The sequence below is a fragment of the Chrysochloris asiatica genome, unplaced genomic scaffold, assembly GCF_000296735.1.
Source record: "Chrysochloris asiatica unplaced genomic scaffold, ChrAsi1.0 scaffold00367, whole genome shotgun sequence".
NCBI lineage: Eukaryota > Metazoa > Chordata > Mammalia > Afrosoricida > Chrysochloridae > Chrysochloris > Chrysochloris asiatica.
In genome coordinates this window covers 1,221,877-1,236,978 of record NW_006408885.1, presented here as the reverse complement: position 1 = coordinate 1,236,978, position 15,102 = coordinate 1,221,877, and the positions used below count along the sequence as shown (strand labels likewise).

At 40.9% G+C, this 15,102-nt stretch overlaps 1 protein-coding gene across 1 annotated transcript in view; it reads right to left on the bottom strand.

The window, feature by feature from the left end:
• CHCHD6 (coiled-coil-helix-coiled-coil-helix domain containing 6) overlaps positions 1-15,102 on the bottom strand; it is a 517,542-nt gene that overhangs the window by 385,552 nt on the left and 116,888 nt on the right. The window contains exon 4 of the mRNA XM_006876231.1: positions 9,897-10,041. Within this exon, the coding sequence (XP_006876293.1) occupies positions 9,897-10,041 (145 nt within the window). The remainder of the gene's footprint in view (positions 1-9,896; positions 10,042-15,102) is intronic.

Here is a 15,102-nt window from a genome sequence, read left to right as displayed (position 1 = left end):
CCAGAAGCAGGGGGGCTATGCCAGGCACCCAAACCCAGGCAGACCACACTTCTTTTTGTTACCAAAACTCAAAGAACATTGAAAAGTAACATGATTTGAACTTCTTGATGGTGCCAAAACTGTCGCTTTGAGGTGGTGTAAATCAAAGAGCAGAGAATTCTTTAGGAAACGGTTAAAGAGATGGGAACAGGACCTACATGGAGGATATTTTGAGAACCAATAGCTTCACATTTTGATATTTCTGTTTACTAAGGGTTTCTATGATTTTTTTTGTACCAATACTTTTTGACTTACCCTAAAAGCGCCACTCAGAGCTGATCTGAGTTACCACAGGCCGACTTTTTCCTTTGTTCCAAACATGTTAAGGATAAAGCCTTTAAGTATGACTGGGAATTAAATAAAATTAATTTTAGTTGACTTCCACATAACATTATACTGAAAGACTTTTTTGGTTTTGGTTTTGGTTTTTTAAGGGTCAGACATCTGCAATGTTATGTGTTCTCAGAACACTGCTCTTACAGGTACTTGCTTCCAACTATTTGCAGAGGGTCACGGCCGTAGACCCCAAGGAAATACAAAAGGGCTGCTGTACTGTAGTCTTCAAAGCATTAGCACAGCCCCATCCTACCCACTCAAAATTTACCATTCAATAATCATTCACTGGGTATCTACAATTGGCTGAGCATTACACAGAGAAACCCAAATCAATAACAGTACAGTTCTTATTCTCAAAGATAATCTGAAGAATAAGACTTATAAAAAGTTTAGGAGAGGGTACTGAGAGAAAGGAGTCCCTAGCTGGCATAACTGATTGACTAGTCAAAATGTTCGTGGTAGAGCTTACCCAGAAGCTCCTTAGGAGACAGGCCTGGTGATCTGCTTCAGAAAGACCGTGAAAGTCTATGGGACAGTTCTATTCTACAACACAATGAGTTATCATGACTAGGAATCAACTCAATGGCAACTAGCAACAACTGAGAAGACTATAGCTATTGTTGTTGTCAAGTGCCGTTGAGTCTGTTCTGACCCATAGCAACCCTGTGTAAGGTTTCTGAGGAGCAGTTGGTGGGTCTGAACCACAGACCTTGCAGTTCAAGCTGACCTTGCAGTCTAGCGCATTAAAACATCCAACTCATGAGTTCAGAAAATTGCCTTTCAAAAACTTGTAAAACTGGTATTTTCTTAAAGTCAAAACGCACAGTTAAAATAGTTAAGGTAGTAGATGCTTAGAATGAAAAGAATGAAACACTACATCAAAATCCTCTCTGCAAATTGGACAGTCTGATGTGGGACAACTTCTCTTCTTAAATGAATGGTTAGGCTAGATTGAACACATACAGGTATGAAATCACTCTCTGATTCCCCTCTATTCAGTGGAAGGATTTGTCCCAAACTTCTTGGCTTTCCATTCAAGACTTTTTATAGTGTTCAAAATTCAATAGGAAAGAGACTGACTATCTTTTTGTGTATCTAATTAGTGACAAAAGTCTTCCCTGAGGCTCCCCCTCAAGCTTCCTCAAATGAATTCCATTCCATGCCATGCCTAACTGATCTCTTCAGCATCCCTGCCTGCTATATGTCGCCACTTCCCTGTTGTTGTTATTGTTGTGTGCCATGGAGTCGGTTCTGACCCATAGCGACCCTGTGCAGGGTTTCCGAGGCTGTAAGTCTTTACGGGAGCAGAACGCCTCATCTTTCTCCCGCGTAACAGCTGGTAGTTTCAAACTGCTAACCTTGCGGTTTGCATCCCGATTCGTAACCACTACGCTTCCCTAGCCCCAGTCAAATGTATCACTTGGCCCTGCTCATGTACTTTCCTTCACGTGGAACATCCTTCCTTCCTTCCTCTTCCTCACCCAGCAAACTTCTATGTTCCTCAAGATCCTACTCACACGACACCTTCTATCGAAATCTTTCTGGATCTACCAGGAAGAGTCAGTCTTTGATGTCTCTTTACTCCATTACATTGTCTATACCTTTGCTAGGATATTTTTAATATTATGTTGTCAACTCAGAGAACATTTAACTCTCCTAATAAAAAGACCTTATCAAGAACGTAGGAGCCCTGATGGTGTAGTGTGTTAAACATTGGCCTGCTATCCACAAGGTCAACAGTTCAAACCCACCTACTACTACTCCTTGGGAGAAGGATAGGCTTGCTGCTCCCATACATAGGGTCACTTACTATGAGTCAGAATCAACTCACAGTGGCAGTGTGTTTGGTTTTTTGAGTTGTTGTTTTTTTTTTAATATCAAGAACATAAACTGTATTTTGGTTATTTACATTAATTGTGAAACTAACCCAGTGCTTAATATCTAACAGGCTCACAAAGAACATATATAAAATAATAAAGGAATTTATTCTCTAAAAGGAGAAAGAAATGAGTGAAAGCTTCTACTTTCTGTAAGGTGTATTTCATAAACCTAACAAGATGTATCTAATAGATAAGATCATACATCTTCTCCTAAAGTAAAGATTCTGACATGCCTGTGTCACTCCATTCATTTTATTTTTAAACATTTAGCCATCACGAGACTCAACCCAACAACTGCTTTTCCTTCCTCATGTCTACCTAGGATATTTGATTTGGACTCTAAACTTCCTCCCTAAGAGTTGAGAGAAATCCACCTCATTTAGACTCCAAGGACACAGATGGCCTTCACTAAGATTGAAACTGGGGCTCCAATGTGCCTGAGCCCATGGACAAGGACACTGCCACAGAGGGTTAGAGCTGAGAGTGAAGTGTCCAGCTGATATGAAGGGAGGGGATATGCACAAGAACGCCCAAACTTGCAGATATTACCCATTTGACCTAGCTTCAATGGCTGAATGATCAGAACTTAGATAGAAGAAGGAAAAAAAAACCAACAACTTAATAAAGAAAACAAGCTATTGTAAATAGCTACAATTTGATGAATTTGACCTATACTTATGGATGTAGTAGTTTAAAATGCTAACCAAGAGGAAAGGAATCTTCACAGCAAGGATCATTTCCATCCCCTCTGTATACAGGGTTGATAGGGAAGGGCAACTTAGACATTGGCTACCTAAAATGGGGGTGGGGCCTATAAAGACACTAAGCAACTGGCTTACAATTTTCAAGAGTGAGTTTAGTTTCAGAGTATGTAAGGGAAGGTAGAATCCCCACTGAGTGGTTTTCATCATGTCTAAATGGGTCTGGTAAAAGGAGATGGGGATAATATTCTTACAATTCATTAGTGAGTTAACTGTTATCATGACTAATTGCAGTTGTCGCAACTGCAAAGGTAGAAGTTTTGTAGCAAAAAGCGGGAGGTAAGAAAGACGCTCTTTGTAAGCATTATATAGGGTCACTATGAGTCAGAACTGACTCAATAGTATGAAACAACAACAACAATATCCTCCGTTAACAAAGATAAAAATCAGGTTCATATTCTTTTCCCTTTACATTTTCAGTCTCTTCCAGATATGTATTTTTTTAATACCTAGAGTAACAGTTGATTCCACAAGTGCATTGAGATATAAAAATGATCTTGGAAACACAAAGGTCATTATTACCTCTTAAAAAACTTGATTTTAGACATTTTAAGTTATGTCTTAATATAGGATATTGGACTCCTTCCTGGTATGACGCTGTGGGGATAGGCACTGGACTGCTCATCACAAGGTCGATGGTTCGGACCCACTAGGTGATCCTGGGAAACCATACACAGGGTTGCTATGAGTAGGAACCAACTCGACGCCATTTAACAACAACAAGAACATTGTTGTTGTTGTTAAGTGCCGTCGAGTCGGTTCCGACCCATAGCGACCCTGTACAGGGTTTCCGAGGGTGTAAATCTTTACGGGAGTAGAAAGCTTCATCTTTCTCCCGTGGAGCGGCTGGTAGTTTCGAACCACTGATCTTAAGGTTCGCAGCCCGATTCGTAACCACTACGCTACCAGAGCTCCTTAACAAGAACATAGGTTATTAAAATTATTATTTCTATTCAAGAGAAAAATCACAATCATTTTAACAATAGTGGTGATGGTAGAGGTTGTGTGCTGTCTAGTTGGTTCCAACTTATTGTAACTTTGTATGTAGTTTCCAGGGAGTAGCTGGTGGGTTTGAATCACTGATCTTCTGGTGAGCAGTCCAGTGCTTATCCTACAGTGCCACATCAAGATTCCGTCAATTGAACAACTAGATATTTTAGCATTTTTATGTATTAAAATTGATTTTAAATTTTTTTTTAAAGCAGGGAATGGTTGATCTTACAGTCCAGGAATGGAGGACCCTGGGACCATCATGGGAGAAGAGTGGGAGCAGAGTATGGGACCCTATCCAGAGAAGTGGCAACACCAAAGATGGAAGAAGAGACAATGACGTAGAGAGAAGGAGGATCTGAGTACTCTAGAATCATGGAGGGAAAGGGGCTGTGTGCTGGTGGCCATGGGGGCAGGCTTGCAGGGTGTGCCCTTTGGTTGTTTGAATGATTGTATATTCCTGAGTGTTTTGGTATACATAAAAAAATAAAAAAAAAAAAACAGAGGGGAAAGAAACAAATACTGTTGAATGATGATGCATGGAAAGGATTGTAATCATTGCAATGAAATGAAGTATGATACAATGAGTGTAAAACTGGTGTTCTCCCATGTAAACTATCATTCAATTCACAATAAAAACTTTAAAAAAAACAACCCTGGAGCTCTACCAGTTTGCAGTTGATGGGAAGCATGTATAAACTTACCCAAAATTAGTTTATCACTTCTGCTCTGGATGAGAAAGGGAAATTCAGCAATCAGAAGTAGACTATAAAATTCATTGCCTTTTCTGGTCATTAGTCTTATGAACTTTTCCCAATAATGAGCTGAATCATTCCCTCATGATTTTTTTTTTTTTTAAGTATTGAAAAAGTCAAAGACATACTGCACTCAACACACCTAAAGTGAAATCCTCCAGACAAAACTCAGGGACATAGGACCTGTGGGCAACACGTCAGAGAATACAGCAAAGGGGAAATGAACAGCCAACTCATTAGATCAATGACCACATTAGATCACTTCAGTATTCAACCTGTCCCTTTGTGGCTGGGATGTACAGTACTATGATCCAATCCCCACCAGACCACTAAAAACATCAAAATTAAACCCAACGCTGTGGGGTAATTCTAACTACAAGTGATTCCATATGCTACAGAGCAGAAACATGGTTCATAGGGTTTTCTCAGTTATAATCTTTATGAAGGCATTTCTACTGCCAGGTTTTTCTTCCCAATGTTGGATAGAACTGAACCTCAACTTAGTTGTTGTTGTTGTTGTTGTTGTTAGGTGCCATCGAGTCAGTGCCGACTCATAGTGACCTTATGCACAGCAGAATGAAATACTGCCCAATCCTGGGCCAACCTCACTATCATTGCCATGCTTGAGATCACTGATGCTACCACTTTGCCAATCCATCTCGGTGGGCGTCTTTCTCTTTTTCTCTGACCCTTCACCTTACCAAACATGATATCCTTCTCCAGAGACTGGTCCGCCCTGACAATATGTCCAAAGTATGATAGATGAAATTTGGCCATCTTGGTCTCCAAGGAGCACTCTGGCTGCACTTCTTCCAAAACGGATCTATTGGTTCTTTAGGCAGCCCATGGCACTTTCAATATTCTCCTCCAACACCATAACTCAAAGGCATCAATTCTTCAACAGTCTTCCTTATTCACTGTCTGAACTCAGTAGTCAAGTACAGACCATTCGCACCACCCAGGGACCTTGGTGGTGATGATGGCATGCCATAGAGTCAGTTTCGATTCACAGCAAGGAGTAGCTGGTCAGTTTGGACCAGAAACCTTTCAGTTAACAGTCCAGTGCTGACCCAACAGCCCAACAAAAGGACTCCTCCAGTAACCTTAAAAGTGTTCTTCCCAGCAGGCTGTCAATGAAGCCTCACTTTGGAAGACTCAAATGAGGAAAGAAAAATCTTCATGCTTTTGTTCAGGTTATTCTCGACATCTCTCTCTGACTACTTAAATTCTCTAAAGTACAGTTGAGGGATTATGAGTTACATGTTGAGATGCTAACTACAAGGTCAGCAGTATGAATCCTCCAGTCACACTGTGGGAGACAGATGAGGCTTTCTGCTCTCGTAAAGATTTACAGCTTCAGAAACCCTATATAGGGTCGTTATCAGTTGGAACTGACTCAACAACACACAGCAGCAACAGCAGCAAAACCACTTGCCAACCACACCAACCCAAAAGGAGCTCCCTTTTAAAATGGTGCTGCAGTATCCACTCAACGTGGAGTTGACTGCCTCGTGTCTCCAGAATGAAGAGATCTAGTATTCATAGAGAAGCTGAGCTTTAGAATTACAATCTCATCAAGACTATACACAGTAGGAAGCCGATAAATCCCCAAGAGCACCAATAGCATGGAGAAATGGAGGCTGAACCAGCAAAAAAGTAGCAACATTCAAAATGACTTAATGTTTTCAAAACAAAGGGAGTAACTTGCTTCTCTGTTTTCTAAGAATTCTGGTTCAGAGAAGGGCATTATCCAACTGCAGATCTGGCAAAACATCAAGTAAGGATTGTTGTTGTTAAGTGCCTTCAAGTCAGTTCCGACCCACAGCAACCCTCTATAGGATTTCCAAGGAGCAATTGGTGAGCTTGAACTGCTGACCATGTGGTTCAAACAGACTTTGCAGACCAGCCCATTAATCCACAGCACCACACCAGAACTCAAGTAAGGATTGTTGTTGTTGTGAAGTGCCATCGAGTTGATTCCGACCCATAGCGACCCTGTATAGGGTTTCCAAGGAGCAACTGGTGAGTTTGAACCACCGACCTTGCAGTTCAAACAGCTTTGCAGTCCGACGCATTAGCCTACAACGCCACACCAGTATCCAAGTCAGGATATTTCACCTTTATTCCAAAGTCACTTTTCATTAAAACGCACACAGAAACCTGTATTGCCATTCATCTAGGCTCCTTCCCACTTTTTCAGTAAAAGAAAAGTTCTTTCCCTAGGGACAGTCCAGAGGAGATAGAGTCCAACTTTTTCCTTTGCAAGTAGAGGAAAGGGAAGCTAAGAATTCTCTTTCACTGTAATTAGCACATTCCAGGTGAGAATGAAGAGCTAGCTATACCTGTAGGCTGTGATTTTGCATCCCTAAATGACTGTCCCATGGGGTCAACTTTTTCTGTTCATTCCATATCGATTAACCCTTCATCTCCAAAATGATGGTCCCTTATGCTTGGTTGTCAGTCTGCCTGCAGATAGATGACAAACTTCCCCTCATAGACTGTTGCAAGAGCTTCTGAAACAGAGTCGCAGTTTCTCACTGCTTCAATCGAGTCTTCAGCATGATGCCCCAGGATTCTAAAATCACAAGTTAGATCATACCACTCCCATCTTTAAAACCTTCTAAGAATCTTCTACAGTCTCAGAATCACTGTAGATTACTTTGTAAGGCAATTCCACGAGGTGCCCGAGGCCATGTAGAACCTGTCTCCACCAGAGCGCTCATTAAACCTCTTTCCACATTGAACTATCTTAATTCACTGTTCCCTCAGTCTGGGATGCCACACATCTTTCAAGACTCAGGTCAACACCATCCAGAGCAAAGAGTGAAGGAAATCAAAGACACATGAAAACAGTTAGTTCAAAGGATGAACTGACCAGGAGAATCTCAGTGTCCACCACCCTGAGAACTGAAGAGCTAGATCACATCTAGCTACCACTCTGAAAGAGATCACAATAAGGGGTCATGGATAGAAAGAGTATGAGAAAACAGTGAAACAAAGCTCAAACTAATAAGAAAGAGCAGGCTTATTAGCTTCATGGAGACTGGTGAAACCCCAGAGACTATGTATGGTCTTTGGTCACTCTTCAAGCTTGTAACTGAACTCCCCCATGGCTCAACTTTCAACCAAACAATGGACAGGTCGATAGGATGTACAATACACACAAGGAAGAATACATTCCTTAGATCAATCAATCATACAAAATCAAAAGTATGTGGCACTGTGGGTTAACGCGCTGGACTGCAACGGTGGTTTGAACCGCAAAGTCAGAGGTACAAGCTCACCAGTTACTCCTCGGAAACCTATACAGGGTCACTATGAGTTGGAACCAACTTGATGGTACTTAAAAACAGGAATAGATAAGAATGAACAAATAAAAATAGTAAACACAGAAAGGAAGCGGGGAGAGTGCTGGTACTTGTAGGTACTACAATAAATGTCATGAAACAAAATGTGCATGAATTGTTAAATGGAAAACTAACTTGCTCTATAAAGTCTTCATTCAAATCACCATAAAAAGTTAAAAAAAAAAAAAAAAAGACTCAGGTCAAAGGCCAGCCATCAGCTTATACCACTTCCTTTACATTTTACCAAATAATATCAACTTTACATCAGATTTAATGCTCACTAGCCCTGGTAGCGTAAGGGGTTATGTGTTGGGCTGCTAACCACAAGATCAGCAGTTCAAATCCACCAGCCACTCTCTGGGAGAAAGATGAGACTTTCTAGTCCCGTAAAGACTTACAACCTCGAAAACCCTACACAGAGTTGCTATGAGACAAAACTGACTTGATGTCACACAGCAGCATAAATGATTAAGTCTTTCGCATAGTTTTTTTGTTAAAGCCAATTTTCCCCACTAACAGCAAACTTCCTTTTGACAAGGATCCTGCATTGTTTGTATTTCCAGAGGGCCTCATTCCACTACCATTTCTTAGTGCATTGTTTGTATTTCCAGAGGGCCTCATTCCACTACCATTTCTTAGAAACATGCTTTTAACATGGTGGTCACTCAAGAACCATTTGCGCAATAATCAAACTAGTAAGCAAAGGCCCAGACCCAGTCAGCACGGTGGCATCAAGGCACAATCACCAGTAATGATCTCATGCTGTCCTCAACTCGTGTGTCTCAAGTCGCCCACTTAAAAAACAGGGCAAAGTCATTCCTGCTCTGAAACCCAAAAAAGGTCTCTGGAGCAGTTGTAATTAGATACTTGCCCAGAACTCTCTCTCCTTCCCTTCCTTGCTGCCAGAGTTCTAATTCTGTCTAGATGTCCAATCTCTGCCAAGGACTGGCTTAGCCATGGGCACCTGGTGCAATTCAAGCTAATGTAATTCCAGAGGAATTCTGCTGGGGGCTTCTGGGAAAGTTCTCCTTGCTGATAAAGATATCTACATGTTACAAAAAGAACTGTAGAGCCATATTGTAATTATGGGGGAAATGGGCCTGAAAATACACTGAATACTGAGGATGGCAGGGTGAACAGATAACAGGAACCTGGGTCCCTGACATTGTTACTGAGCTACTGAATTAATCAGCACTGGGGGTCACATCTAGATTTCTTGTTCTGTGAAATAAACTTGCCACAGAGGGAATCTTAATAGCCTCCCACCAATTAAGTATATTAATAATAATAACAATAACAGCATGTTTTCATTATCTGCCAGGAATAGCGCTCAGCACTGGACAGAGATTTTCCGCTCTAGTCCCTATCATAATCCCTTGTACAAATAAGGTACTCAACCAAGTTTCACAAATATTCAATAATGTGCACAAGCTCCCAAGTGAAATGCTAGGATGTGCACGTAGGTTGCCTGACTAACTTATGCTCTTCATCTCTTATATTGCATGGCCTCAAACCTCAGTTCCTTCCCTTCACATCCTTCAGACACACCACCGCAGCACTTACAATTAGGATGCTGTCCTAGCTCCTTATTGTATGATCTGGGGCCCACACACTTTTAAAAACCCATGTCAACGGAAGCAACGCAAATTAGGAACAGAGGCAAGAATAGAAAACCCAACTCCCTAGGTTTTAGAAGAGTACCCTTCCTGGAGAATTTAAGTTGAGTATAACCAATAGGGAACCTGAGTCACCAAGCAAGCCCCTCAGCTTCTCAGTTACTGCACTCACCAGCTGGGCTGACTTCTGCTTCTCCTGGTCATTGCTGCTCCCCTCCCACTGAAGGCCCACATTCAGGTGATTGGTGGCTGCCTCTCTTTCCCTCTTGACCAGCTGAGAGATCTCATCCTGGATTATGGCCTGCTCCTGTTCATACCTGCACCAGGAGAAAAACAGAGAGAATAAGATGCAGATGGCATGACTAGCAGAAGGTGGCCTGGAAAAGGTTTGCCTGCTCACTTTCGCTGGCAAAAGGGCCTGGTATCTGGGAACCAGTGGAGCTCTGCAACCAGCCAGCAAAGGAAAAGGTGATGTGAAACTTGATCCTGCTGCTCCCAAGGAGAAAGGCCAGTCCTCTTTCAACTACATTACCTGCCTCAACTGTTTCAGCATTCTGAAGTTAGGCATCAATGACTAAGGTAAGGCAATTGAGTCACATTTACTGAGCCAGGACAATCCAAAATTAGGAACACAAGAAGTGACAGTAACCAGGTGGAGGTTAAAGCAGACCAAATGAGAGACTCCCAGGATGCAATCCTGTGTCAGCCGCTCCTTCAACAAGTGTAGGCAGGAGGTAAACCCATTCTCGCCTTGGTAACCCTTAGCGTGGAACATTAAATGATTCATCCTAAATATAATTTAGTTCTTACCCTTTGTCCTTTTCTGTGCCTTCTGCAAAAACAAAATGATTATATAAGAGTGATGTTGTAGGATGAACACTAGAATGCTAATCACAAGGTCCATAGTTCAAACCCACCAACTGCTCCTCGGAAACCCTAGACAGAGTTGCAATGAGTTGGAATGGCCTCAACGGCACTTAACAACAACATATAGACAAAAAGGCTATTGGTACTAAGATGTTCTTAGCATTATTAATCATTGTTGTTGTTGTTAAGTGCTATCGAGTTAGTTCTGATTCATAGTAACCTTGTATAGGGTTTCCAAAAAGTGACTGGTGAGCTTAAAATGCCAATCTTGTGGTTCAAACCGACCTTGCAGTCCAGCACATTAACCCACAGCGCCACAGCAGGACTCCATTAATCATCAGTGAAAAATCGGCAAGCAACCGAAATATCCAACAATCATTGGCAAGTTGAAGAAAATGTAAAACAATCACACAAGGGAGCTTCTAAAAGTTCATGGAAAAATGATGAAATATTTAGGCATAAATCTAACCAGAGAAACAAAAGACCTATACAAAGAAAACTACAAAACACTATTACAAGAAACTAAAAGAGAACTCCATAAATGCATGCACATACCTGTTCATGGCTGGCTGTTGTTGTTAGTTGTTGTTGAGACAGTTCTAACTCATAGTGACTTTATGGACAACTGAATGAAACACTGCCTTGTCCTGCACCATGCTCACATCGTTGTTATGCTTGACCCCACTGCTGCTGCCACTGTGGCAGTCCTTCTCATTGGGGTCTCTCTCTTTGTTGCTGACCTTTCACTTTCTCCAGGGACTGGTCCCTCTTGATGATATATCCAAAGTATGAGAGACAAAGTCTGACCATCATGGCTTATAAAGAGCATTCTGGCTACACTTCTTCCGACACAGATTTGGTAGTTGTTCTGGCAGCCCATGGTACTTTTAATATTCTGGAGACCAGACCTCAAATGCATCAATTCTTGTACAGTCTTCTTTATTCATTGTCCAATGTTCACATGCATATGAGGCTACTGAAAGTACCATGGCTTGGATCAGGCACACCTTAGTCCTCAAACTGACACCTTTGTTCTCGAACACTTAAAGAGGTCTTGTGCAGATTTACCTAATGCAATATGTTGTTTAATTTCTTCACTGCTGCTTCCATGAGTACTGATCATGGATCCAAGCAAAATGAAGTCTTTAACAACTTCAAAATTTCCTCTATTTATTATGATGTTATTTACTGGTCCAGTGGTGGGGATTTTTGTTTTCTTTACATTGAGGTGTAACCCATACTGAAGGCTGTGGTCTTTGATCTTCATCAGTATTTTAAGTCCTCTTCACTTTCAGCAAATAAGGTTGTATCATCTGCATATTGCAGGTTGTTAATAAGTCTTCCCCCAATCCTGAAGCCACATTCTTCATGTAATTCAGCTTCTCAAATTATTTGCTCAGCATTCAGACTGAATAAATATGGTGAAAGAATTCAACCCTGACACACATCTTTCCAGATTTTAAACCATTCAGTCCCCTTCTTCTGTTCGAACAACTTCCTCTTGGTCTACGTACAGGTTCCTCATGAGCACAATAAAGTGATCTGGAATACTCAATCTCCACAATGTTGTTCACAGCCTGTCATTATCCATACAGTGGAAACCCGTTGCACAGTTTAAAAAGTACAGATAAACATTTCCTGGTATTCTTTGCGTTCAGTCAAGTTATATCTGGTATTAGCAATATTTCTTGTTCCACATCCTCATCTGAATCCAGCTAGAACCTCTGGCAGTGTCCTGTCAAATTGCAGCCATTTTAAAATTATCTTTAGCAAAATCTTACTTGCATATGATATTAATGATATTGAATAATGGTTTCCGCATTCCGTTGGGTCACCTCTCTAGGGAATGGGCACAGATATGAATCTCTTCCAATCAGTTGGCAAGGCACCTCTCTTCCAAATTTCTTGGCATAGTTGAATGAGTGCCGCCAGTGCCGCATCAGTTTGTTGAAAGATTTCAATTTGTAGTCTATCAAATTCCAGAGCCTTGTTCTTTACCAATGCCTTCATTGCACTTTGGACTTCTTCCTTCAGTATCATTGGCTCTTGATCATATGCTACCTCTTCAGATGTAGGAACATCGATCATTTCCTCTTAGTCCAGTGACTCTGCATATTCCTTTCATCTTCTTTTAATGCTTTCTGCAACAATCAATATATTGCCCATAGACTCCTTCAATATTGCAAGTCAAAGCTTGAATTTTTTTCTTCAGTTCTTTCAGCTTGAGAAATGCAGACAGTGTTCTTCCCTTTTAGTTTTCTAATTCAGGTCTGTGCACATATTTCATTATAATATTTCAGTTTGTCTTCTTGAGCTACCCTTTGAAAATTTCTCTTCAGCTCTTTTACCTCATTTGTTCCATTTTCTTTAGCATCTCTAGGCTGGAGAGCAAATTTCAGAGTTTCTTCTCCCATCTGTTTTGGTCTTTTCCTTCTTTCTTCTCTTCTTAATGACCTTTTGCTTTCTTCTTGTATGATATTCTTAATATCTTCCCACAACTCTTCTGGTCTTCAGTCATCAGTGTCTAATGCATCATATCTGTTTTTCAGATGATCTCTAAATTCAGGTGGGATATGTTCAAGGTCTTATTTTGGCTCTCATGGACTTTGTTAAAATGTTCTTCAACTTCAGCCTGAACTTACACATGAGCAATTGATGGTCTATCCCACAGTCTGTCTCTGGCCTTGTTTGGCTGATGGTACAGTGCTTCTCCACTATCTATTTCCACATATGTAGTCAATCTGATTTCCATATATCCCATGTGCTAAGGTCCAAGTGTATAGTCGACTTTAATATTTTTAAAATAAGATATTTGTAATAAATATGTCATTGGTCTTGCAAAATTCCATTATGTGGTCTCAAGCATTGTTTTTATCACCAAGGCCGTATTTTACAACTACTCATCCTTCCTTGTTTCTAACTTTGCATTCCAATCACCAGTAAGTATCAATACATAATGATGGCATGTCTGATCAATTTCAGACTGAAGAAGTTGGTAGAATTCTTCAGTTTCATCGTTACTGATTTTAATGGCTGGTGCACAAATCTGAATAATACTGGTATTAACTGGTCTTCCTTGCACGTTTACGGCTATTATCCTATCACAGACAGCTTCAAGTTAGATCTTGAAATGTTCTTTTTGATGATGAATGAGACACCATTCCTCTTCGATTTGTCATTCTCAGCATAGGAAACCATATGAATGTCAGATTCAAGATGGCCAATACCTATTGGTCTGGCACTGTGGATTAATGAGCTAGAATGTAAAGTTGGTTTGAACTGCAAGGTTGGCCGTTCATGCTCACCAGCTGCTCCTTGAAACCCTATGCAGGGTCACTATGGGTCAGAACCAACTCAACAGCACTTAATAACAACAATGCCTAGGATATCGATCTTTATGCATTCTATTCATTGTGACAACTTATTTTCCTTGATTCATAGTTTGTACATTCCATGTCCTGATTATTCATGGATGTTTACAGCTGTTTCTCCCCATTTTGAGTTGTACCCCGTTAGCAAATTGAGGTACCTAAAACTGTACTCCATTCGCCTCATCATAGTCAACTCTACCTTGAGGAGGCAGCTCTTCCCCAGTTGTAATTTGAGTACCTTCCAAACTGAGGGCCTCATCTTCCAGCACTATATCTGATGATATTCTGGTGCTACTCATCATATTTTAATATGCAATATTCTGGTGGCATCTGACAGTGTTTCTCTGTTATTCATAAGGTTTTCAGAGGCTAAACATTTAGAAATAGCCCATCTCTTCTTCTTCCTAGTCTGTCTTAGTCTGGAAGCTCAGCTGAAACCTGTCCATCATAGATGGCCCTGCTGGAATTTAAAATACTAGTGGCACAGCTTTCAGCATCACAGGAAAACACACTAGCTACCACAGTAAGACAAACTGACAGACAAGTGGTGGATGCCCATGGATAGACATTGTTAAAATTGTGAAACGTCAATATAATGAAAAAGCTATCAACAGATATAACAAAACCCTGATCCAGATTCCAATAACATTCTTTACAGACATGAAAATGCTAATCACCAACTTTATATGGAAAGCAAAGAGACCCTGGGTAAGCAAAGCACTACTGAAAAAGAATTAAGTAAGAGGCCTCACACTTGCTAATCTCAAACCCCACTTGCACAGCCCTGGCAGTCAACACAGCCTGGTACTGGTACAATAGACACATACACCAATGGAACAGAATTGACAGGTCAGAGGTAAATGCTACAACCTACAGACAACCCATAGACAGCTGATCTGGCAAAACTAGAAATTCATTTGCAGAAAAATGAAGCTGGACTGTATCTCAGAACCATACACAAAAATTCAAGATGAATCAAATCCTAAATATAAAACCTAAAACTAAAAAGATCATCAATGAAAGCTTAAAGGCAAACTTGTTGTGTGTTGTCAGGTGCCATCGAGTCGGAACCGACTCATAGCGACCCCATGCACAGCAGAACAAAACAATGTTCGATCCTGGGCCAACCTCACTACCGCC